The sequence below is a fragment of the Columba livia genome, chromosome 3 (genome assembly GCF_036013475.1).
Source record: "Columba livia isolate bColLiv1 breed racing homer chromosome 3, bColLiv1.pat.W.v2, whole genome shotgun sequence".
NCBI classification, from domain to species: Eukaryota; Metazoa; Chordata; class Aves; order Columbiformes; family Columbidae; genus Columba; species Columba livia.
The window spans coordinates 8350119-8376745 of NC_088604.1; the positions used below are offsets into that span (position 1 = coordinate 8350119).

General features: G+C 39.1%; 1 protein-coding gene across 1 annotated transcript; it reads left to right on the top strand.

Moving 5' to 3' along the window:
- The first annotated feature begins 1641 nt into the window (after nucleotides 1-1641).
- LOC102083926 (WD repeat and coiled-coil-containing protein) lies at nucleotides 1642-18699 on the top strand. Its single transcript, XM_005510114.3, has 3 exons — nucleotides 1642-3716; nucleotides 12920-13040; nucleotides 16678-18699. Exons 1-3 carry the CDS (start codon nucleotides 1797-1799, stop codon nucleotides 16842-16844), a joined length of 2208 nt encoding a protein of 735 aa, XP_005510171.1. The 5' UTR covers nucleotides 1642-1796; the 3' UTR covers nucleotides 16845-18699.
- Nucleotides 18700-26627: the final 7928 nt, after the last annotated feature.

The window sequence follows — 26627 nt, forward strand, 5'->3', positions numbered from 1 at the left end:
ACTGCTGGCTTGTCCTTGATGAATATTAGAAAGTCTTGATTTTAAATGTAATCTTCATTAAATAATCTACAAAAAACAAGTAGCTGTGAATGAGAATATGGTGTAATTACATAAATTTGGGAGTTCTTTAGCGGTAGTCGCCATCCTCAGTAAAAACACTTGGAAAAAGGATACTTAAACATTTCTTACAACAAAAGTCCAACTGCCTTCAAGAAGAGGTCTTTTTTTTTTCACCAGGTGGTACTATTAAGATATAAAAAGTATAAATAAGCCAAAGATGCAGAATGTGCACAGTTGAGTCTTACATATTTAACCATAATGATTATATTAATAATTTGTAAACTTCTGCCCGGGTCTAATTTATTCACATGTGGGTGTTTTTGTGTGAATGGCAAGAGACACAAGTTACATCAAAGCAGAAAGGAGATGCTGGCAAAAAAAAAGATGCTGAGGATGAGATTCAGTTACCTGCACATAAGCTCCTAAAGCCATCTTAGACAGTCTAGGGACTATCCAGGGATCATCTCTGTTGCCAGCTGCCACTCCAGAATGGCACTTCTCTAAGTCCTGTGCCGTGCCTGCCAGCCCAGTGTGGCTGTCTCAGATATCTCAGGGCATTGAAAATAGTAACGGTTGTGTGTATTTAAGTAATTCATCCCACCCCGACAATTTATGTTCAGTGATAACACAAGGTCTGTCCAAACTAATCTGAGAAAAGGATGTGTTGAGGAGGGAAGAACGGAGACACCCAAGGTGGTCCATCTGAACCAGCTCTGTTCCTGAAATGATATGGCCAAATCAAACTGACATATCCTCACGTGGCCCCACTGTGTTCCATGAGTTTGTTGGTGGGTCTTTGACAGCTCCAGGATTTTTGCATGATGTTATGTTACATATTGTAGAAACTGCAGAGTTTAGGGACACAGGAAAATTTTGGCTTCCTCTTTGCCTTTTGGCTATATGATGAGGGAACAGACCTCAGATGCAGGTGGCTGCAAAGACCAAGAAAGAAATAAATATATATTTGTAGCTAGAAAATATGTCCCAGTAAAATGAACACCAATCAGCTGTCTCTATTTCTATATTATTTCATCTTCCTTCTATATTCCTTCTATATTCCTTCCTTCTATATTCTATATTTCATCTTCCTTCCTATATTATCTCATCTTCCTTCATGCTCCTGTAAATACTAACAGAACAGAGCATGATTTCCCTTTTCTACTTTCCTTTCATAGCCACTTAGGGTGTTGTATCTTTGAAAGATGCTGTCCATCAGAGATCGCAATCTGCCTTGTACAGTGCTCAGGTATGTTTAAATCTTCTTCTATCCTTCAAAGGCTGGCTGAAAGAAGTGTCAGGTCATTATTTCAGGCTGTAGCTTAATACTTTCGTTCAACAGTGTATGATCTCTCTCCAGCCTTCACCAAAGACCTTCATTCACTGAAGGTCAAGGTATTAGAGTGTTATTTTTAAATATACTTCCAGCAGTGAAGAGTTAAAAATAGACTTCTACGAAAACGTCTGGTAATTGGTTAAACCTTGTTAGCCATCACATGAAGATGATAACTCCTCCCAGGAAAAGACATTGCAAAAGCAGCTTTGACATGGATTTATACTTAGAAGAGCAGCTGCAGGCTTACTGGGAAGGAGTTTACAATATAGGCTCTTGGATAATTAGCAGAAAAAACAGCTTGATTCTAGAAAGGAAGGAGATACAAGACAAAAAATTCCTCATTGTGATCTGCAAGTGAATTCCATGGATCCTCGACTTTGGAACAACCACCAGTAGACAGAAGATGGAGCTGGGAAAGGCAAAGCTGCTGAGAACAGGCCTCAATGCTTTATATCAGGCCATCCACCCTGTGCACGGAATTGCCTGGACAGATGGGAAGCAAGTGATGCTGACTGCTTTATACTATCATAACAGAGAGCTGAAGTTTGGAGACTCAAGTGTTGTTGGTCAATTTGAACACGTTCATGGGCTTTACTGGAGCCCGTGTTGTTCTATAGACACCCCAGCTCTGCTCGCTGTTCAACATAAAAAGCACGTCAGCGTTTGGCAGCTGGGCTACAGCACTGCGGAGAAGAACAAACCCTTGATTTCTCAGACGTGTGAGGTCGGTGAGCCGTTTCCACTGCTTTCTCAGGGCTGTGTTTGGCATCCAAAGAAGGAGGTCTTGGCTGTGCTTACGAAAAGAGATGCTTCAGTCTTGCACGCTGTTCGTACTGACAATACCAGAGTTAAGGCAGATATCAAAAGCAGTGGCCTTATCCACTGTGCTTCCTGGACTAAGGATGGGAATCGTTTAGTGATTGCTATAGGCAGTGCCCTGCATTCCTACATATGGGATGATGCTCAGAAGACTCTAAATACCTGCTCCTTTTGCCCAGTCTTTGATGTAGGAGGCTATATCTGTGCTATAGATGCCACGCTGGATTTCCAAATTGCTGTAGCTACTGAGCTTCCATTAGATAATATCTGTGGTTTGAATGCGGGCATTGCATTCGATATGCCGTCTGGTACGGAACCTAGTTCTTCAACCTCACCATCTGCTCGGGTGCTTGGTGATGAGGAATACTCCATGGACGTGAGGAGAAAGTCCACAGATTCCGATAAATCGGGTGTCGATTCAGTTGCTTCTTCTTCGTCAGGACCTGTAGATTTGACCCATATCCTTGCAAACCACCGTCGGTCTGATCCCGGACCTCTTATTACTCTGAAACGCAAAGACTCTGCAGCAACAAATGGTCAAGATTCTTCTCACTTGATCTTGGTGACTTTTGAGAGGAAGGTAACCACCACCAGGAAAGTCACCATCCCAGGTATTCTGGTTCCTGATATAATGGCTTTTGACCTTAGAGCTCAGATTGTGGCAGTAGCCTCCAATACTTCTAACATTGTGTTGGTGTATTCAGTAACCTCTTCTTGCATGCCTCATATTCAACAAATCCAACTGGAAAAAAATGAAAGACCAAAGGGCTTATGCTTTTTGACGGATAAGCTCCTGTTGATTCTGATTGGCAAGCAAAAGTTCCCTGAGCCTAGTCCTATTTTGTCTTCAAGTTCAGACAGGTATGTAATGCGTCTAATGATCAAAGAATTGATGCTGGACGAAGATTCTTCAGCATTGCCTGAGACTAAGCAGAATATGTTGTGTAACTTCGAATCTTCTGTTAATATACCTGGAAAAAGAAAGTTCTTCGAAAATCTTGCTACAGAAGACCAACCTCAGAGCAGGGAGCTGCTAATACCAAGAAGCACAGTGATTCAGTCTCCTAGTGGCAGGAGAAGACTCATCGAAGAAGTAAAGAGCCCTAGTTATGAGCAGAGCTCTTCATCAAGTGTGAGTGAGCCGGATGAAAAAAGGATCCCTGGTGACCCCTCAGTGGCCTTGGAAATATTGGATGCTGAACCCACCAACCGTTCCGTGTCTGTTCCGGGCTTTGGAACACATACCAGGCTTTCCAGCAGACCAGCTTCCCCTAAAGTGCAGTTCAACGTGATCCAAGAAACATCAAGTTCACTTAAAAACAACAATTTGCCAAGTGAAAGAGGAGTGAGTCACATATCTAGAAATTTAGAGAGACTTTGTGGCAGCTTCAATGAGTTACAACTGAGTCTTTCTGAAATAACAGACCTGGCTAAAAATGGGAGGAGGATATCATTAACCTATCCGTGTTCACAGGAACCACCCGTCCTTCATATCACTTACCAGGTAACATCTTTTTCAGCTTAAAAATATCATGATAGGACACTGATTTCTAAACAAGCTTATACATATTTAGCTTTAAATCAAAAGGATACAGGTTAATTGTTATAAACCCAAGAGAAATGTAACCTGAGTTTGGCATCAAGCTTAATTTAAAATGGTATTATAATTTGTCATTGAAACGATAACTCAGGATGATATGGGTAACTTAAAGGATACTTTACATGAGAGATTTGTGTCTGTTCATTCTTCTTTGATTAAGCACAACTGTCTTGGATACCAGCTGATATTGTATGCGTATATCACAATAGGAGAACAGAGCCATACAGTCGTTAATGTACAAAAGGTTCACAGTGATTTAGTGCAGAGATGAGCCCATGAGTAGGGTGGTACAGTAACCCACCAGAAACTCGTTAAGTTCAAACCCAAGCTCAAATCCGAAGTTTGAAGATAGTTAGACTCTCATGAGGGCTGAAACAAAGTATTGAATCTCAATTTACGGAGAGGTCAGATTGGCATAATATAAAGTTGGCTTAATTCTACTTTAATTTCTCACCACTGATCTTCACAGAACTGGACATACTCAATTTGTAAAAAATATTACCACTTCAAAAAAATATCTGTCAATATGTAATTATCATTTCACTAACTAAACAGATGAATGTCAAATCATCATGTTCCTATCCCACCCTTGTTTTGGCAACACTCCTACTGGCTTCAATAAGAATTTCAATTAAGGAGTATAGGCTGCGTAATTGTTTCTTGCTATTATTCTTAGAATTATTTGCAGTGGTGCTAACATAATACTGATAATATTTTTGGTCACACTGATGCTAGTGGTATTGCTGCTAAAGCTGGGGTCCCTTTCAGGATGTAGATGCCGATTATAAATGCATTCTTATCTACTGCCGCATAAGCAGCATTATGTCAAAGTACTACATTACATTGTGATGATGCTGAAGTATGTACTTCTCAAATAAATTCGGCTTCCTTTTACTTTAAAGGAATCCATACAGACATCTAAGTATTCCTCCTTAAACACTCATTAAGGGAATGGTGACTCAATTCAATCATAGTCATTACTTTTACCAATTGTTTACTTGGCATTTAAGCAAGTTCTAGTATGTTGGGTGCTCTAGCTAAAAGCAAAGCTTTTCATCTGAATTAGTCAATAATTTAACTTGCATATATTATACAAATTCCGGTGAAAAAAAAGGAACATGTCTATTTTAAATAATTTAGGAGTTTATTTGCCAAGAAGCAAGCCCTTCTGTTCTCCAGCATGTTCTAATTATTTCTGATTTCTTAACATAAACCAACTTATTTATTTAGCAAGCAGCCTTATCTCTGGGATTCATTTGGATTAACCTTTCCAAAGAGAAATTTTGTTTGTGACACGTAACATTAATCTAAGATCTGAAGTCACTGTGCACGTTTGCTTGTACAAACAATAAGAATTAATTATCCTTATTATTAATTAGTGCTTTAAAATACTGCTAGACTAACTACATTTAGAAAGGACGACACTTATTTATCTGAACAGGCTATTTTCACGTTGAGCCAGCAGAAAGCAGCGCTAATACCACATTACAATGACTCAGAAAAAGTGCCACTTAACGTCTTTCCGACCCACGTAGCTTTTCTGTGTGAGTCTCACGACTAATGCCTTGGGTGGTTCAGCCTCCCCTCCAAAATCTAACAGGATCACAGCATGATGTCAGGAACTAATGAAAAATGGACTGATGGCAAAAAGGCCTCCAGACAGACAGGGAAATATTTGCTTCATAGGCAGCTAATAATTTTCTCCGTAAGCAGTTGTTTTGATTAGCTTGGGTTCAAACATCTGAACCTCGTTGCTCCTTGAGGAGGTGACGAGGGCTTTGTGAGCTCAGCGGGGCTGTGGGTTCCAGCCAGGCTCCGTGGTCACAGTGCAAAAAGTCAGGAAACAGCTTTATTGCCTGATGATATAAATATCAGCCTGTGGAAAACGTCCCAAGCTTTGGGAGCACCACAGTCCAGTCAATAATCTGGCCGTTATCGTCCAGCTTTTTGTGCCAAGTGCTCGTCGTCTTAAGTGTTTGTATAATCCCCAGCAAGGCGGAGGCTAAATCTTGATTGAGAAATCTGTTGTGCTGTAATTATCTGTGCTGCATAACCATAGTTACACATCAAAAACATAAAAGGAAAGTTTATAGCATAATAGATAAAAATGTAGCAATAATTAGTGTGCAATTATGAACAGTTGTGCAGAAGCATTATTGACATATTTATGCATGTTTCCAGTTCTGCTTAGAAAACCATAAGATAAAACAGAATGTGTGTTACTTAATAATTCATAATGTCTGCTTACTAAATAGCCTTCAAAATCCCTGTTTATTCTGTTAGCGCTAGCTCACCTATAGCTCCTCTGAAGTCACATCCATGCAATACTACCCCATTTTCTATCCTTGTAGCCCATAGGCATAAAACAAAAACACGATGGCTCACGCTTTGGAAATGTCACTGCACTATTACTCCTGTAATAGCGTTCAGCTACCAGAGGTGACTTGATCATTCAGCCCTGAAAAGCAAATATTATTGCTCTTTCATCGCATACAGGCTTGTGATTCAGGATGGTGTGGGAGGGCAGACAGAGTAAGAGGATATTATTTAAAAAACCAAAAAAAGAGATGAGGATCTGTCACAGATTTGTTTCTGTTTCATTTTGCAAAAAGATACTTCTTCCATCCTTTTTGCCCAGAAAAGAAACAGCTGCAGAATATTTAAACCAGTACCATTCAAAAGCTAATTACAGTGGAAATAAAGCCAATCTGGATTTGAAATTAATGGCATTTAGACAAACCTCTCCAGGAGGAATAAGCTTCATCTTAATCTGAAGAATAATAATAACTCCTACATTTTGCTCACAAGCAGTATTATGTCAGAAGCGTTTATCACTGAGAGCATATATTGCATAATTAAACAGGAAATAAATATATTTTCAGTAATTAGTCACCATGGTTTCCTGTTCTTAGCACTCACCAATAATAGTATACAAGTCAATTTGTACTTTTATAGCATCTTCATACAATTTGCTATGGGAAACTTTATTGCCAAGGTCAGCTATAAAATACACAAATTTTTACACAGAACTAGGAGATGAATAGAAAGGATCCAAACATATGGCAATAAAGGGTTTTTTTCTGATAGAATGACATGCTGTAGAGATAAAGAAGGGGGATAAAAGGCTGGCACAGTAAAATGTGCAAAGACCAGACTGCCATGATCAGCTGCAATAAGACCACAAACCTTTCTGAAATCCAAAGGACAATTTCGACTCTGGTCGAGCAATAGAAAGAAAGTCATGAAAATGATGGAAGAGGAAGGTGATGTGACTGCTCCCCGGAGTAAGAAACTACTCAGCCATCCTGAAGTTCAGAAGGAAGAGATTTAGGATGACTGTAAAATAAAGACCTGCAGTAGTCAAGACAAGGCGTGATTAATGCATGGATAACATTTTGAGCAAAGGTTGGAGAATTTGTAAAGAGCGAATTCTGACAACAATGTTCTGAGCCTGATCAATAGCAGACAAGCGGGGTTTGTTGAGGAGACACAATAGGTTTTATTAGAGCAGATGAGTTGTTTGCTGGGTACACAGATGCAAAGGAGAAGGAATACGTAATGTCGAAAACTAATCCAAGGTTTTGTACCGTGCAAAGAAAGATCTGAATTTAAAAAACAAAGAAACAAAACGAAATAAAAAACTAACAACACCCAAAACATAAAGATCATGGAAGCAGAAGCATGAGGACAAAGGGTACATCTTAGATGTCAATATACCTGAAACAGTAGTTGCAGAACTAATTACAGGGAGCCAAGAGAGAAATTCTACCATCATGTCAAGTGAAATGCTGATGTGCACTTATAAATGCAAACTGTGCTGGGATGTAAGCACCCCTGAGCACCTCAGGTCTCTTCCAATGTAAACATTTTACGGGCTTATGCTTCTCTATCAGGTTAATTAGGGTTGCAATTGAAATGTCCAGCATAAGGGCAAGCAAAGATATTAAGATCTCCGCCAAAATAAATTCGGGATTCACCCAAAATCAAAAAGGAAGTACAGCCACAGGAGAAATGATGACAGGAAAGGGGAGCAGCGCGGGCTGTCAAACCTAATTAATATTACCTGTGGCAATGCTGTGCAAGGCTTAATGAGACACAGCACTTTGAATGCCAAAAATCACAGTTCTCATTCCTCTTCAGTGCCCTCCCTTAGCCAGCTAACTCTGTTTTCATTGTCTTCTGGGCCAGATCCCTCATGCCTACTTAATTTACTGTTTTTTTCTGATCCCACACAATGAACGTGGGGGCAAGGCAGGAGCAAGCTGACTAACGCGTTCTCAGGTATCAAAACTGAAATTACCACTGAAACAGCACACAAAGAACTGAAATGAAGGGTTTAAGAAAATGAAAACAGAGTTCACAGAACCACAGAATTGACTGGGTTGGAAAAGACCTCAGAGATCATCAAGTCCAACCCTTGGTCCAACTCTAGTCCATTGACTAGATCATGGCACTAAGTGCCATGTCCAATCTCAGTGTAAAAACCTCCAGGGACGGTGAGTCCAGCACCTCCCTGGGCAGCCATTCCAATGCCTGACCACTCTCTCTGGAAATAATTTCTTTCTAATATCCAGCCTAAATTTCCCCTGGCAGAATGTAAGCCCATGCCCCCTTGTCCTATTCTAGGCAACTACAGCACTATTCATCTTAAAATGCATGGATATGACTGGCCAACCTGATACGTTTCCTTTATAAGAGAACAGGTTATTAACAGAAAGGGTACGGAGAATATTTAAAATACCTATAATTCAGTACAATACTTAAAACTAGGCCACAAGGGAAATAATTTGTTCAACAGAAGAGAATAAGGATTAATAGAAGAAATATAAGATGGTTGAGGAATTAGCTGGAAGGAAAATAGTAAATGGTTGTAGTAATATGAAAGAAAATGAAGGCATTTACTAGAGGATTTTCTCATGATTGATCCTCAGACTAATCTGAAAGTTTCTTTAATGATCTGATGAGATGTGCTAATAAAATCTGTGTATGGCATAAAGTCATTAGCAGGATATGAAGTAGTCAACAGAGGATCAGAGTATCACACCTGTAGTTTTATGATATTAGCATTGAGATTTTTTCTTAAATGTATTGAAATTAACTAATATGAAGTGCATAGTGATATATTCCAGGATAATGGAAGGAATTTGTGCTGTAAACTGGGTATTTGTTAGCTGGAAGCAGACAAGGACAACAAAAGCTTGCACAATGTTAAGTGACTACAAGATGATTATGAATCAAAAATGTGGTAAGTTTATGAAAAAAGGGCAGTTTGTGGGTACATTAGTGAGGCACATCCAGTAAGTACCACAGTCCTGAGGCCTCATCTGGAAAACATTTAACATTTCTAGACATCCACGTGCAAGAAAGACAGTTTCAAACTGCAATCGATCGCTAAACCAGGGTTAGTAAAAACGATTCTGATTGGTAGCATATTCTTATTTACTTCACTATTTCACCAGTCGTTAAATTTAAGTTAATGAAGGTGATCTTAGCATGCAGGCAAGTGTAGGCAGTGCATTAGGAAATACAAGAGAAATAGTGAAAAACGTCAAGGAGCAAAAGTAGCTGATTGCTCAGTGGGGTTCAAAACCATGATAAAAAACATGGTGTTTTATTGGGCAGACATATGGTATACAACGTCTAATCCAGGAACCCTTTTTAACTTAGTAAATGATTTTATACCCATATATATTTGTACACCGAAACATGAGTTTTGAAAGACAGTTTGGCTACTGCCCAGAACACCCTGTATAGGGTATAAAATCTGATCAAGGGGCAGCCTGACACAGATGCAGGAAAACAATTCTTGACCTGATGGTTTCTTTCCGTGGGATTTTTGTTGAGGGAGGGTTGCGCTTGACATACTCCAAGAAGTTGGCTAAAGAAACTTAATCTGAAAATACCCACTCATGCCTGTGGAAACATATTCATTTCTTCTGTGATTAATATGATCTTAGTCTACCAATAAACTATGGGTTAGGATAAAACAACTAACATTAAGAGATTTTAATCTGAGAATGGAAAACCCTCTGGCTTCTATTGGAGATAAATAGCAACGCAGCAAACCCAGAGATACATATTTTGGGAAAAGGTGGATTAAACTTAGATTTGACTAGAAAATGGTCTTTGGGTTAAGGCACAAAAAAGGGAAGTACTGGGGAGAGATTTTAGTTGTATTCCTAACTCTGACACAAATTATTTGCACAACCTTGAGTGAATCTCCTAATCTTCCTGCATAGTGATTTGATCTTCTCTAAACAGGGAATACTCACAGTCACCTACCTCTCAAGAAGGGTTTCAGTCAGTTAATATATGATGTGTGTGAACATATTCCTTAACAAGAAGGCATGTTATCAACGCTTAAACTAAATGTGATACAAAAAGGCTAAATAATTGGAAGATTAAAACAAAGATTCCCAACCTGACAGAATTGGTTAAGGGCAACAAAGGGCAACAAAGATGACGAAGGGAGTGGAGCATCTCCCTTATGAGGAAAGGCTGAGGGAGCTGGGGCTCTTTAGCTTGGAGGAGACTGAGGGGTGACCTCATTAATGTTTATAAATATATAAAGGGTGAGTGTCATGAGGATGGAGCCAGGCTCTTCTCGGTGACAGCCAACGGTAGGACAAGGGGCAATGGGTACAAACTGGAACACAAAAGGTTCCACATAAACTTGAGAAGAAACTTCTTCTCAGTGAGGGTGACAGACACTGGAACAGGCTGCCCAGGGGGTTGTGGAGTCTCCTACTCTGGAGACATTCAAACCCACCTGGACACCTTCCTGTGTAACCTCATCTGGGTGTTCCTGATCCAGCAGGGGGATTGGACTGGATGAGTTTTTGAGGTCCCTTCCAATCCCCGACATTCTGTGATTCTGTGAAAAAATAAATGCCATATAGTTTTGTATATACAAAAATGTCTTCCACTTCTAATGGTTGTTCCTGCAATAACTTGCAAAGCTAAATGGGAATCATACTAGAACATGGTCTTCCTTAATACGTATTTCCATCCAACTGATTTCAAGTCAACAGAGGCAGAGATAGATTGTTTTCTGATTATTTTTGAGTTGAAACATATCTATGTGAAAACACAAACCACTTGGGTCAAGGCAATGTGCCCATCCTATTTACAGCCCACCTTTTTCTGTAACTCATTAACTGCAGTACAAGTTTGAATAAACTCTGCTATTCCAACCTGAATTCAGGAAAATGAAGGAGTTGTTAGATGTACTAATCCACGATATGCAGCGATGAAAAGCTTTGCACAAATAACTCTACAGGCAAACAGCAACTTCACAATGTAAATGCAAAGCACATGCTCCTTGCTGAACATTCAGCACATTGAGTTTTAAGTGTATTTAGGTTCAACATAATATAGTACAGTATAATTTGAAGAAAACTAAAAATGACAAAGAAGTTCTGTTTTATAGTTATAGCTGTAAAAAGAAGTTACTGTAGGTTTATGACTAAGAAAATTATACTTTTTGGATGCATTCCTTAGGTATTTCTGGCTGTTTTGAATGAGAAAGAGAGAAGAAGACCTTTGAAAGTTCAGAAGTGTATGTTTTTAATGGAAAGATACTTTTATGGATCTTACATCTTCAGTCAGTCAAAATAAATAAATAACAGTCTGCATGGCCAATTTATGATAGACTGGGGAGAAACACTTTTGCAACAGTTAGTAGACATGCTGATTTACAGAATACAATGTGGTTGCACGACAGCACACATACTAGGTACAGAAAAATGAAAGTAATTGATTTAGAAAGGTTGTTACACAGCAAAAAAAAGGACGTGTTTGCTGAGAGAGCAACTGAGTCAAAAGACAGCAAATTAGAAATGAAGACAAGCATTAAAAGATGCATTTATTTAGTCAAGGGTTAGGTTACTACACACAGAAATATAAGATGCAGTGTGAATTCATTAAACTGTAAGTTTCATATCAGCAAGAAAGATCTAAGGGTGTAAAGTAGACAGACAGGGCAGGACCAGAACAGGAGTTAGGACAGATAATGTCTTTTCAACACATTCTAAAACATTAACTCAGATCCCTTCTGAACATAGAAAATAGGAAGGTCTAGGAAACAGGATAAATAGAATGTTCATTCAAGTAACAAATATGTTAAATCTGGAGGTACCGCAAACAGAAGGGATGCCAAAGGAAAACAAAACAAAACAACAAACAAACAACAAACAAAAAATAAACAAACCCCGTGGGAACTACACAGGTGGAAAGTATTGAGAATAAAAACCAAAATTATAGCAAGATTGTTTAGAAGAAAATGTCCAGTTCACAGATATTGTTTAATGGCACTGAGTTACTGGAAAAGAATTAATGCTAAAATAACTTTCAATGGATAGTTCAGCTAATATTGTTACGGAGTCCTTGCGCTTTGCAGTAATCAGAATGACAGAACACAAAAGCGTTGGTTCTCAAGGCCAGCTAAACTTCAGGAATCATAAATATGCCACTTTTATAGTCAAGTATGTTCTTTTAGTGAATGTCAGAGCAAATTCCAGAGCTGTAAATACACACATTCTCCCAAAGAAAGTCACAGGATTCCCAAGCTACCTCATCATGACCTTTATCCAGAGCCTGTTGGTCTGTCCAGTCTCTCTGCAATTCTCTCTGTGCCAGACCTGAGGTTGTTTTACTGGGGTAGAATAGCTGAGCAACAACTCTCAGAACTACCCACACATACAACCAAAACCGAGCAGAGTTCTCATTTGCTCTGGTAGCACCTCGGACAACGTTCTTTCAGGCATGATGTATTGCCTTCCATGGAATTGACTCTTCAGGTTGAAAGGCCCAATGGATACATATATGCATGACGCAATACATTATATATATAGGGCTGATGCAGTTTTGAGCTGTATAAACACACGAGGCAAAAAGTGAAGAGATATATTTCTCTTCAGGTGGGACTATGAGGTTGCACTAAAAATTGCACTGCATGCTGGTGTCGTCTATAAAATGTAGCAAAGGCAAAGAAAAAGCAAAATGACTAAAGAATTGAAAGGAGAAAATGCAGAGGAATGGTTAGAAGAACACAGGCAATGTCTAAGCCTTTAACAAGATCTTTTTCTTTTGCATCCGTGCATTTGAAGAAAAGCTTTTCAAATGGAGCAGTTACCGAAGAAACAAAAGATGTTCTCCTCTGCGATGGCAAGATCCACTTGAACTTAGTCCAGCAGCTCTTTGATCTGCCTGTTATTGAAATGAAACATGGTAGGTTCTTTTTATTTCTGGTATCTGGTTCCACCTGAGATTTTTAGTGTAAAAGAGGCATTTACGGTAGAATAATTTACCCCACACTGTAGTAAACTGAGATAGCTGTCTTTTTTTTATAAGTCTGTGTTTTCCTTTGTCAGAAATAAGGCAGAGTGTCTCTTGAAATCACCTAAATGCTAAGTAACTACAGAACTATCTGTTACCAGAGGAATATTCTAGAAGCCTCCACAGAGGAAGGCTGAGAAAATGACCAGTACATGGTGTTACCTGGAAACAGAAATGCTTCCTTGAGACCTTTTGGCATTTTGCTTTGCCCATCCTCACAAGCATGTCCCAAACCTGACAACGGAGATTAGGCTGGAGAAAAATATCATTCTTAGAACATGATATATATACACGTAGCATTTGGGATTATTTTAGTGTAAGATAAAAAACAAAGCCCAATGTTCTAATGTGCCAATCTCACATTTCTACCACCCACCATGGACTAACTTGTAAGGACAGAAGGAGGTCGGGAAATCCCAGCCCCGGCCTGGTCTCTCAATCACCTTGTCCCTGTCCATGTATATTTGCTTCTCAGCAACACACATATTGGGGTTTTTATGCCATTTCTCCATGTATTATGATCTTAAGCTACACAATAGATGTCTGTAACTATGATCTTGCATTCTTTCCACACTGAGAGACCCATAAATTACTCTCCGTCTTGCCCCTTGTCTTAGCCCCTGACAGGCTGAGACACATCAGCTTAATTGGTATATTCTGTCTTACGAGAAACAAATTCAGCTGTTGGTGAAATTAAAAAGAAAAGGAAAGTAATAATATAAGCTTTAGTTTTACAAATAATGATGGTTATATACCAGACTGCTATATAATAGCTTATTGATGAAAAACAAACCAAGTCTTGGATGTTACTAGTGCTGGTACCAAGGACAGTGGGGAAAAGACATTTAAAATATGCACCATTCTGCCATTTATATTCTGCTTATCTCCTTGTTGGTGATGAGCCCACAAGAAGGAATAAAAGGGGCCACAAATACAACACAATTCAGGGGAGAAGCCTTTATCCAAGACACATGGGGCCACTTCCATTTTCCCCAGGCTTACAGAAGTTTCTGAGACCAGTTCCAGAAGATAAGGAGATACAGGTTTCATACTTTTGTCAGCAACCTCTCTTGATGGTGCAGCACAGTGGAGGCATCACGGAAAAACTCCACTTGCTCTTAAGGCCTGAGCTATTTCCTTGCAAGCTTCTGCAGTAACATGGTGCAGCTCTGCAGGGCACCATTCACTATGAAAACAAGAAATAATGGGCCTGAGAAAATCTATCTTCAGCTCTATAGAACAACTGAATATTTAATATTTCATTAGCAGAACAGCACTCCTCTATTTCATGCATTAAACTTGAGAGATATCCAAAAGACAATGTCTCAGACTCATCCCAACATGTCCCTCTTTCTTTTCAATGTGGCACTTGGCTTTTCTGGAATTGAGTCTGTTGACAACAAAAAAACAACTGAGACGAGAGTTTTTCTGAAACTCACCAAAATCCTCCAAAATTGTCAGGTTTAGGGCAGAGATAGTTATGTAGCATTTTATTCAGTTCCGACTAGTACAGGTTTGCATTCCTAAATGTTTCCTTTGCCACAAGGCATTAATTTATACGTGATATTTAAAAATATCACTCCCACCCTTTAATGCTGTATAATTAAAGTAGATGTAATGAAGTGCGTGCTTGTATTGCAATGACATTTTTTACTATGAATAAACACTTAAACTGGAATATATTGGGAAAAAGAAGTTCACAACTGCAGGCCAAATTCATACCCCCAGCAAGGCTATTACGATCATCAGAGTTATACGAGCAATGAACTTGGCCTCATGGTGAGCACTCTAAGCCCAGGACGGTAATACCATTACCTGTACTAAATATAGCCTGTCGTGTAGTGCCCTGGCATGAGCACACAGAAGACTCTCTTTTCGTCAGGTCATTGTTGTAATAATCCCGCATAGCAAAAGGGTATTAGATTCTGCGCAGGGTTTTTCCATCATTTAAATATTTTGTGGGATATGCTTCAAAGCAAGTCTTGTCAATGACACACAGATTTTCAAACATTTCAGTGGATGAAAATAAAAACCCCAAAAGTTTGACAAAAGAGGATGCTTTCCCTATTTGACCAGCTACATAACTGGTGATTCAGACAGCAGAATTTCCACTTTCATTGCTCACAGGATCTGAAGTCGGTCCAGAATTAGAAAGAAAGTATTAAGTGTAGAAGATTAAAGATTTGTGGTTTGGAATGACAATCTCCTTATGATGTAACAGGTGACATGACAACACACAATAGTGTAGCAGCTTCAAAAGTGCTTTATTAATAGCACAGGAGGGGAGATTTGCCTTGTCCAGGAACACGCTTTGTTACGACTGCCAAAAGTTAAGCATGGTTCTTCTCGGTTTTCTACGCTTCCTTTTTTTCACATTCCTTCTCAAAACACAGTTTTATCTCCCCAAATTAAAAACTGCAACAACAGAACATCTCAGGCCTTTCTCTAACTCATAACCCAGGTAATGCCCCTGCTCAGTAATGACAGGATCGTATGCTCTAAGAACAACAGGTGATACAAGGGCTCCCACAACGCTTTTCCGTTGCCACAGATTTTTCTTTTTCATAAAATGTCAAACTGAAAAAAAAAAAGACAGTGGATAATTCACTATTTTATGTAAGAACTGCGAGATCCAGTCCAAAAGGAAGCGGATTAATCACTAGAAAATATATATATATATGATACATATAGCTTCATTTTCAAGCTGACTTGCAAAGGAAAGTAAAAAACAAAGGAGGGGTAGGTTTATTTTCTGCTTCTATGCAATACAGAAAGTGAACCTGAATGACTTTGAGGTATTTAGTTTTTAATCTTGCTTTTGGGTTTTTTCTCCAGAAAAAAAAGGATTTAAAATGTCATTTATATTCTGTCAATTCTCTTTATGAGAAGATTTGATAAGTAAAGGACAATAAATTTTATTATATCAGCTTTTGTAAATTATCTTTTGTAAATCATGAGCTCTTTTGTAAATCACCTTCAAGATGTAACTTCCTTCTGTTTGCTGTATGAATTTGAAAACATACTGAACAATCTTGGCTTGACACTAAAGGAGATGGAAACCCCTAATTCCTTCTAGAACAAATACAGCACAATCATTTTCTTTGCCAGCTTCTTCAGTGTTTGTGATCTCTTCATCATTTGGGTAGAGCAGATGAGCAAAAAGCACGAGCAGAAGTAGATGTCACCAGAACGAAAGTCAGCATGGAAATGCTGGCTGAGTTTTGAGAAAATAGAGATACGGTTTCTCAGAACTAGCAAAGATGCACCTCGTTTTCCAGCTGAATTTAAATAAGGGGCAAAATGCCTCAAATCTTTTGAGACCTTTCGTTTAGGCCCCCTTCCCATTGACACAAAGGTGTGTTTAGCATGGATCATCAGACCCTAATGTCATTAGCGTAATAAGGCTTTAGTGCACAAAAAGAAAACCTGCTCTGCTCGTGTGCTGGCTGACTTTCTAAAACGTGCTTCTACATTTTACGTAACCAGAGCAGTGCACTCATTTTTGGCTTTTTTTGCTTAATTTTTGCAGGCTCTTCTTGGATCGTGCTCACTGCAGACAAGGACGGCTTTGTGCCATTAATATTCAAAGCAACACAAGAGATAATCATAAGGGATGGAACTGACAGTTCAGAAGTCTGTGGAGGCCACTCCTACAAAAAAAGCATCTCAATGCGGCCACCAAGCAGCGTGACATAATTTCTGAACAAAGAACACTACTGACCTTTTCTTCTCACACAATACCGAGACATTCTGCAGGGTCAGAAATCAAGTGACTAGAAAGCTGTCTTCACTACTTTCAGTGTATTTTAACTGTAAAATCTGTGGCATGGTTACACTATAGCTAAATCCTAAGGTTGGCTGGACCCTCATGATTTCTTCTGAAGGATCAGACCTAGAGGGAGGTTGACCACAGCTCTTGTTATTTATGGACTGGAGCAGAGAGACTTGTCTCTTCTTTAATTGAGGCCAGGATGTTCTTGGAAAAACAATATTATGCTAAAAATCATGCAATAACAACAAATCTAGCTAATACAGGTGTGCAGTCCGCGCAAAAGCTGAAGAAAATACAACTAAAAAGCATCTATATTCATTAAGGAAAAGCGGGAAAGGAAAAAAGAGGAACACTGCTTCAGGCTCTCTTTGCGGCTCCAGTTGGATCCATGGAAACCTGCAATGTTTTCAGAAATGCTTAATTTTTATATATGAAAATGTTCAATCACATTAAAGGTTGCATCACCGTCTCCTGTCAATGTCTTACACAGCACACAGATTTATATATGCACACAGGAGAGAAAGAAAAATCCTTGCAAGCTAAATTAAAGATCAAAGGCATTGAACGTCAACTTCATTTGACTAAATGCAGGTGTCTACACTGAACTTGTCGTCTAGACTCCTGTACGATCAGCCAAAAAAAGAAAAGCACTTTTAGAGCAGATTACTCATGCCCTAACATAGATTTCTAAAACTGCTCGTGGTGAACCACCCCTATTAAGCAAGTAAATAAGTGCCTGTTACTTTCCACTGACTGCAAACGCAAGCTGGGGTGACTAGTTTCAGTACAAACATTCACATTTAGTCAGAGGAACCTCACCCTCAGAGGCAAGAGGTGATACAGATACATCTGAGCAGCAGGCGGACAGATTCATGGAAGTGAAACCATCATGATTATCGTGACAGAAAAAGGCATAAGAACTGAAAGAATTCCCTGACTTTTCTTCCTTGAAATGCAAAGAGATGGGTGAAGCGACCTGAGTAGCCATGTGTGTGAGGCCTGGCGTGTTGCACTGCCGGACAGGCCCCCGCAGACATGTCTGCTTCACCCTGCATGTTCAGGGAAACATAGAAGGGATGAGACTTATTTAAGCTATTTTTAAGACTTATTTTGCATACTGCGCACTTGGGGTCTTGTTAATACTCCTGGAGAGTCATTTTTTCCCTGCCTGGGAACTATGGCAAGCCTGTTTATAGGGCACAGATATGCTAAAATCCAGCTACGATACTTCACACCAAGGCTGGATGGAGAAGGCAGATCTATGGTCTGGAGGCACTTAATGGGTTCGGAAGGTTGGCATTAGTACCATTCCAGGGATGCAGCACAAAATCACATTAGGAACAGTTTTGATTCCTGAAATAAGGAAACAGTTTGAATTCATTGAATTGAATAACGTCCTTCTCACGCAAGTCTCCCCCCAAAGACAAAGGAATAATCGTTCTAAATTGCCTACAACCACAGGTATGCAACGTAGCTGAGTACAGTTGTACCACCTTGTTCACGAAGATCTTTTTGAGCAGCCCCGAGGAGCATTCCAGTTTGTAAAAAACAAACAAACAAAAACCAAACAAAAAAAACACAACAACAACAACAACAAAAAACAATAAACCACCAACAAAAAAACTGCAACAACAAAAATCTGAACTTCTAAGTATTGAACACAACTATTACTTTACAGTTATTTGATTGCTTGGATTGCCTGCTACTTTGCATTAAAATTGTGTTCAAATGTGTATTTGTATTATTACCGCTATAAAATTGGGGTGAAGTTGTGCTTTACTTGACTGAAATCAGCCTGAGTCATTGAAATAAGTAACGCAGAGGTTCCCAGTCTTAGTATGGTGAGGGAAGATATTATCAGGTTTCTAAATTACAGCACACTTTGAAGCAGCAGATGTTTGTAATCCTGCAAATACACTTGAGCAACATCCCTGTTTCTCACAACAGTATCTGGTATTCACAAAACCTATGCTACGGCCAAGACTAATAAAACTTAATTATAACTAACTAGAATGATAGGGGGATAAATTTCAGAGGAATACTTTGGCTCACCTAAAGGAAGGACTAAAAGGGATTTTTTCTCTTATCTTCTAGGGGTGGTAGACCCACAGTTTGGTCCACTTCAAATGAGGCTATTGAAACACATTAAAAATATGTTAAATGGAACAGTCCTGCGCTCTAAACATATGAACTTGAGGAAAAAATGGGATTGAGCCTATCAGGCTGATAACAGATGAAGACACTTTTGTTTGTACTGCATGGTTTCTTTGAGTTCATTATATACATGATTCATAAAGACTTTCTTGTCGCTAGAGAAATACATTCCACCTTTTGTCATCCTCATGCCTTAGTGCTGTTGCAACAGCCAAAAGGGTGATTCTGAGATGGTGAAAATCTTCACTAGCAGAGAACAGCAAGTATCTAGGTATCAAAGATGCCTCAGACTTACAATTATCACTAGACATTTCATTGGCAGTCCATCACAATACCATTTTAATTTTTCATGTATTACTCTTCTATAAAACGATATGAATGCCGAGAAGATCAGGAGTGAAAGGAGCTTATTTGAATGGCTATCAAAGTTTGGTTTGGTTTGGTTTGGTTTGGTCTGGTCTGGTCTGGTCTGGTCTGATTTGGTTTGGTGGAGATAAAAAGAGGCAAATAAACTTTTAGATGACTAAACAGTTTGTTTCAGGCAATAACTGGCTGTGAAATTTAAAAACTTCATTCTGTGATGCTCAGTGAACCTTTGGATTTGTTATACTTTGGTGACTCTTTTTTTCCCTTGCTGTATGATTCAAGGGTTATTGAATCTAAGTAGGAACTAATCTGCCTGAAGGTACTACCATCACCCAGCACAATTAGTCTGGTAACAAATGAGGACCGCAGTTTACCTTGCTGGACACTTACGATTTTATAGGAAGGCTTAGAAAAAATATATATCAATTAAAATGGTATAATGTTAAAGAATAGCACTGCCCCCTCCCCATTTATGAACACACTATTATGCACATATATTTGAAAATAAATTTTTAAATCATATACATGCACTTAAAAATGGAAAACAACTGAATGAAGAAATATTTGTTTTCGGGTAATGATCTGGGGGTGCAGTGCAGAACTGCCTTATATAGTGTCTATCACAAGGCTGTAAAGTTAAAATTGAAAGTAATAAAAGCACTGGAAGAAGTGCTGAAGAGATTTATGCAAAGCAGAGGATACATTTTCAGCTTTGGTTTGGATGGAGAACAGATGGAGAATCAGCAAAGTAGAGAGATATAAGGCGACTGTTCTATTAAGTACAAGCTGTACAGAAGATTTTTGCACAGTGATAGAGGCATGTGGAAAGACAGAGTTTGTACTAAATGAGTTGAGCAGACAGTAGGCTGTGAAAAGGAGAAAAGCATAGATTGAGAAGCATTCACCACCCTCCAGAATTGCTATTTTATAGGGCTAAAATCAATCAGTTTAGAAAAAGGAGAGTTGTTCAGATCACCTAAATTTCATGAAGGCACTAACTCTGTCTCTTAGGCTCCTTGTTTTACCAGCAGAAAGCACAGGCTCCTCTGCGAGAATAATGAGGCTACTGGTGCCAGGATCCTGTCCAGAGTCACCCAGTAGGGGAGTTTGTCTTCTGTAATTAAAACAGAGGAAAGCCAGGAAGACTAGGAGCTTAAATTAGAAGCCAAAGCAGAACAACTACACTCGGTTTGCCACACCAGTGAGGCTTGGAAGACTAACTGGTGTACCAGCTCCAAAACATTTCCCCTGTAGAGAAAAGCAACATACCAGGAAGTCTAAGTTTCCATTTTAATTACTCTGCATCTTTATCCAGCACATTTCTATGCATCCTAATATATTTTCAGGAGTTGGCATATCTTTACCTAAAAGTACAATCTGCTTCAAAGTAAAGTTAATACTTACTTTTCCCACAGCTTTGCTGCTAAGTGTGCAGCAGTCTGCTTCACTTGCTGTGGTTTCTTGCATTGACCCCCTCCTTGGGAAATGCTAACAGCAGAAGTTCTATATGCCAGGTGGGCTTTTTCTTTTTGGATTTTGAAACCAATTTTGTAAGAGCAATAATAAAATAATTTCAAAATTAAACGCAACAAAATCAAAGTCAGCTGAAATTCTGCTGGCCAATTTAAAATGCTGACTTTGCACCATGAAATATTACTTTGATATTCTTAATAATAGCTAAAAAGTGAGAGATCACTGCATAAAGTGTATAAACACTCAAGTAGTTCTTCACCTTTTTCCTCTACTAGTCCAGAACAGTATTATCTGTGTTCACATGAAAAATCTTAAGTATCAGTCTTGCTTAATACATTTTCAACCACTGAAATAGTATAAATAGTGTCATGAAGTCTATCTTTCTTTCCCCTGATTCTCATTTTTATCTATGTTTTCCCAGCTTGGACAACACACCTATTTTTAGCCATTTTTAGTTTCAGGCTTTCCTCTCTCAACAGTAAACCACAAGCCTTGGACCATTTTCCCCATCCAACATGTAGCTGATGAGTTCTCTCTAACCCAAGACAGTGCCTGGTATTCTTAAGTATCTCCTGACAGATGTTTATCCACCTTGTTCTTTTTTTAAAAAGACCCAACATATAGTATCAGACTGCAATTACAAAACAGTCCTTTAGACCTGGACTCATCTGACCTAACTTTTAAGTATGTGAAGTCAGGCAAGGTAAATCCAAGGGTTATGCAATCTCACACATGAAAGTATGAACGTAATTTCCACTGTCTCCCACAACAGAAATACAACTTATGTATTAGTGTTTTATATGTTGATAGTAATTTTATAAGTTTATATATATGTTAATTAGTCAATATTATGGCTTCATTTTTCTAACAGAACCGAGGCAATTTCACAATCTTTGTGTTAAATGCAAACTCCCTTGGCTGAGACCCGTACTTCCCTGCTGGTGCTATTATCTAATGGCCAAGTAGACCGCTGCCACTATCTCCCACCTAATGACATTTGGGTTCCCCTCACACGAATTTCCAAAGTGCCCAGTGCAATTCAGCCTCCACTTGCAGGGAGCCAACGCTGCCCTTGAACTTTAGGCTTTCCTTTCTTCCACTATTATTTGACACAGGCGTGTGAACAGCCAGGTGCAAGCCAACGTTGGGAAGCACGTGGTGCCTGAGTTCAGCGCTGGCACAGAAAGACGTCCCGCGCAGGAGGTGACATTTGCAGCGTTCCGCACACTTGCCAGTTCGAACCGTTAGTACTTGACAACCTCTGTCCTTTGGCAGGGATCCACATCGCTTGTCAGCAGGCACCACGATATCTTCACAGACACAGGAGTGCACAGCCAGGAGAGCAGAACATCTACACACCACAGCGTACGGCTGCAGGCAAAAATGAACAAAAACTCCAGGCAAATGCAAACCTTTAGTTCACTTTAGAGGCAACAATCATTTCCTTCAAATCAAACATACTTAACACATTTCAGAAACATAAGAGGCAGTACAGAAAGGCACAGTCCACAAACATTATTTTTAAAATGAGTACAAAATTCACAATAATGTACTAATTTCAGCAATAAAACGCCAAACTTTTGGCATGTAAAGAAAAGTTCCAGTGTCCTAATAGAAAGTTAGCTGTGAGATTGTCACGTCCTGCCCTCAGGAATGAGTTGGGGGGTAAAGTGACTCAGGTCACTTTTATGGCTAAAAACACCTACTCCAATTATTTTAAACTGGACCAGTTTCTCAGTTCAACCTACAGTTCAGCTGCACAGAAGGCATCACGATTCTTCAGTCACACCAACGAATAACTAACATACCCATTGCTATCATATCTCATACCTACATAAGTGAATTCTGTGTCTCTGTAATTATCAATTAGTTTATTTTTAACACTACAGTGCATTGTACAATAAAGCTAATTGTATTTCTTTACCTACCATAGATAGTATAACCAACAATTAACGAACAAGTCACAATTTGATTTGTAAGTATGATGCTGTTTCCATTGTTATCCTTCCCTCAAAAACTTAGTCTATCTAAAAATAAGTCAAATAAATAAAAATAAGTCAAAATACTGGCTCCACTGCAAATTACTGTCAAAATTTCCCTCAAACTTCAAACAAGTCATGATTTTGCACTCAGTTTGTAAATATTATTATGCTCCTGTAACTTGCATACAGCTGTCATCTCCATTTCCACATCTACCTTTCATTAATAACATTTTAATTAGATAGCAATGATATTGTATTAACACAAAATGTAGCTACACTGATCTTCATTGTGACACTGTTATCTCAAAACAGTTGTACCTGTTAATAGCATAAAAGCAAACTGTGCATAATAAGCATGAAATGCAGGATTAACCTAAGAAGAAGCAAAGATCAAAGTAGCACTTTTGCAGATTAGTTACATAGAAGGAAGATAGAAAAACCAACAGTAGGAGACAGAAGTGCCTAGGACTGAATTGTTTACTGTCACAATAAAGGGTTCTCACAGCAAGATTTATAGAGAAGAAGGAGGAAAGGTGTCTATATACGGTGGCACAAGTAAAAGGCAACTCCAGGTACCTACTAGAAAGATTAAGATTTGAACAATCTCTCTCACACAATACTGTTAAATAGCTGTAAGGATGTGATTTGTACATTAGCTTGGTTCTGGACTAACCACAGGTACTACGAGGATGTGTAATTTAAACTAAGATGTTATTTATTCTAAAGAGGTATGCTGTAAAAGGCAACAAGAAATGTTTCTAAAATGTCCTTGGAAAGATTATTCCAAAGGAACACTGTCAAATCAAAAATCCTTACTTACAACTTAATTATTTTACTCAATTTTAAAATGGAAAGACTCTCATTTTTAATACATATACGTGATGCTATTTCTGTTCTGCATATTCATAGTACACAACAAACTGTGTGACTAGGCAGGAGACTAATTTTCAGATCCTAGCACCTCCAGAGCAGTGCGAGTACACTAGCTTGACACAGAGCATTGTTAGTGGATTGGAAGGTCCATTTTCCTGTCCCAAAGCAGAGATTTTGACTATTCACAGTTCATGTCCTTTGTCTTGTTAAATACTTGGAACCCGCTATGTCCATTACTTCTCCCTTTAGTTTTCTCTAAACAACACCACCCCTCCAGTTTCTCTCATACACATGCAGCCTGGACCTCTTGTTTCTCTGCCCTATGCCAGCACTCAGCCTCCCTCTTCAACTGCAGCAGCATTAGCAGAATTCAGTTGCAGGTCTGTTTCAGACATAGAAAAAGCACCGGTGGAGGTTTTCACAAAAAACTCAGGCTGTCACAGTGCGAAAAACCGCAGGGGGTGACAAAATATCCCTGTATGAGTTTTCCACATAGCCCATGCCTTCTTCCCAGTGTAGATAATGATCAGCTGTCTGAAAACTAACTTAGACAACAGCCTTCGTCTCCTTTGTTTCTACAAAAACCAGCCAAGTGTTGGAGCCACAGAAACCCAATGTGCTAAGGCAGGTGGGGTGGTGGCTGCTTCACGAGATGAGGCTGCAGAGAAGAACATTAATTCCCACTCTGTCACTGTTCTAATCCCCAAATTTTCACTGATCTGCTCCACTCCTCAAAGCTTGGAGCCACAAGGAAGCCCCTGCAAGACCCTGCACTACAGAGCACAAAATTCGGTGTTGCCTCCACTGTGGAAACACTGTGACCTCTTCTGGCTTTACTCAGCCAAGTAGAACAGACAAGATCCTCATGTGTCTCACACAAGGCGATCCTGTTCACACATCCCACAACAACGTCTGCCTTCTTCTAACAGCATAATACTGACTCAGGTCCAGTTAATTTTCTACAAACATGCTCATCTTTTATTATACTTATTACTAATCACCTCCCCAAATTAAGAAGAAATAGCTTTAATCGAATAACAAAAAAGCAGATAAAACATCTGTGCCTCTTAACTATGGAACTTAGACTTTACCACGTCATATTTTAGTGGTCTGAATTACATGACTGTCTCATTAAGTTTTCCCATTAAGAGATGAGATGAACTTGCTCACTCAATAGTGTCTATAGCCTGCACTAAACACATATATTTTTTTAAATTATGCTTATTAAGTTAACAGGAAGTATCTTCACATTATTATTTTTCCCTTATAACATTATGTTCTTTGAATATTTACATAGTCAATAAAAGCAAATTAAAAAACTACAGAGTGCATAAATAATAACTCTACAGCCTGTCTCCCCATCACTTCCATTTCACCTTCTTTCCCTGCCTTTCTTTTCCTCTGACAGATATTCATAACTCTTCCTTCTCAGACTGTCCTGTATTTTTATTAATGTTGTGTTTCAAACTGATTTGAAGAGCAGACGCCCAGATGATACAACAAATCAAGTTATGAGAATGCAAATCTGTTCTCAGCACAGGGACTGAGAACACATTTGTGAGGCTGCTCAGTGTTTAAGGACAATCCTGACGCAATGTAAGCACGTGTTTTTAAAAGATAAAATGCGTCTTTTGTCACATAGTAAACAATTTCTATAATTTGCCCTTCTGCACCATTTAAAACCCTGAAGTAACAGATGTATCATATACATCAGCAATAAACTGCTTGAAAAGTCAGGGGGAAAGGAGAAACAACAATTTTCATGCTGTTCTATGTCATGAAATAACCAGTCTGTGGTTACGCAAACAAGACAGATACACGTTGTTGAGCATGGAAATCAACACCCAGGTGTAACAATAACTACCTACACACCATCCTGGCACTCTGGTAGGCTAAGACTATTCCATTTCAGTCAAAATATTATAAAACTGTCCAAATTTTACAGATTTACAAATAACTGCAAGTTTTGGTGATGCCTTCAGTTCATTTGCAGAACTCAACTAGCGTTTATACATTAAGAGAATTTACAGGATGAAAACAGAAGTCTTTAAAAACATTTGCCTGTATAATTATAGGCATAGGGAACAAAAAGAAACATTTAATGTGAAAATATCTTCTGAGGCGTTCATAAATTGTGATCTCTCCACCTAATAAATCCATTTTTAAATGTTCATTTCTGCATATTAATTTGGATTGTCAATTTAAGTTTATAGAAAGAGAGGAAAAGATGAAATCATTACTGCTACACAAGACTCTTTGTGAGATTACAGGAATACAATTCTGCTCAGCGAACTGTTACTGGCTAGTAAAGCCCCCTGGTGGCTACCTCGGCCTGAAACACCGGCAGAGCTCAACAGCCGGCTCGCAGGGGCCACAGGCAGTCTCATTGCCAAAATATGGCCCTAAAAGTTTACTTATTTATAGATGGCTTGACAGCACTTTCCAAATGCATCACCATCAACCTAACCAAATCATGGGGCACATCAATAGTGCCTCAGAAGGTGCCTTTTGGGTCACTCGCATTTGTTATCCGTGAGTAGAACTAGATTGAAACCACAGGCTGCGGTTTACCCTCTGCGATGCACAGAGCCAAGCAGCCCGGGCACCTTCCATGCCAAAAACTGCTGTAAAACAGCGCCAAGTGTTCATGCATACGCAAAGAAAAAGGAGCTGAACTGGAAAACAACCCTTACCAACCCACCGGGTGTGACACAGGCACAGGTAAGAGAGCAGAAATTGCTGGTGCTTTTCCGTTCCTGTAACCGTGCTAAGTGTGCACTTCCCAGAGCTAAGAGAACAAGAGCAAATAAAATGATCATCGTTGCCGTCTCTCAAGCAGGGCTCACCTCTCTGAGAGGT

Coding starts and splice junctions, on each gene's coding strand:
- LOC102083926 (XM_005510114.3), top strand. CDS start 1,797: ATGGAGCTGGGAAAGGCAAAGCTGCTGAGAACAGGCCTCAATGCTTTA. Junction 3,717..12,919: donor TCCTTCATATCACTTACCAG/GTAACATCTTTT, acceptor GTGCATTTGAAG/AAAAGCTTTTCAAATGGAGC. Junction 13,041..16,677: donor TGTTATTGAAATGAAACATG/GTAGGTTCTTTT, acceptor TAATTTTTGCAG/GCTCTTCTTGGATCGTGCTC.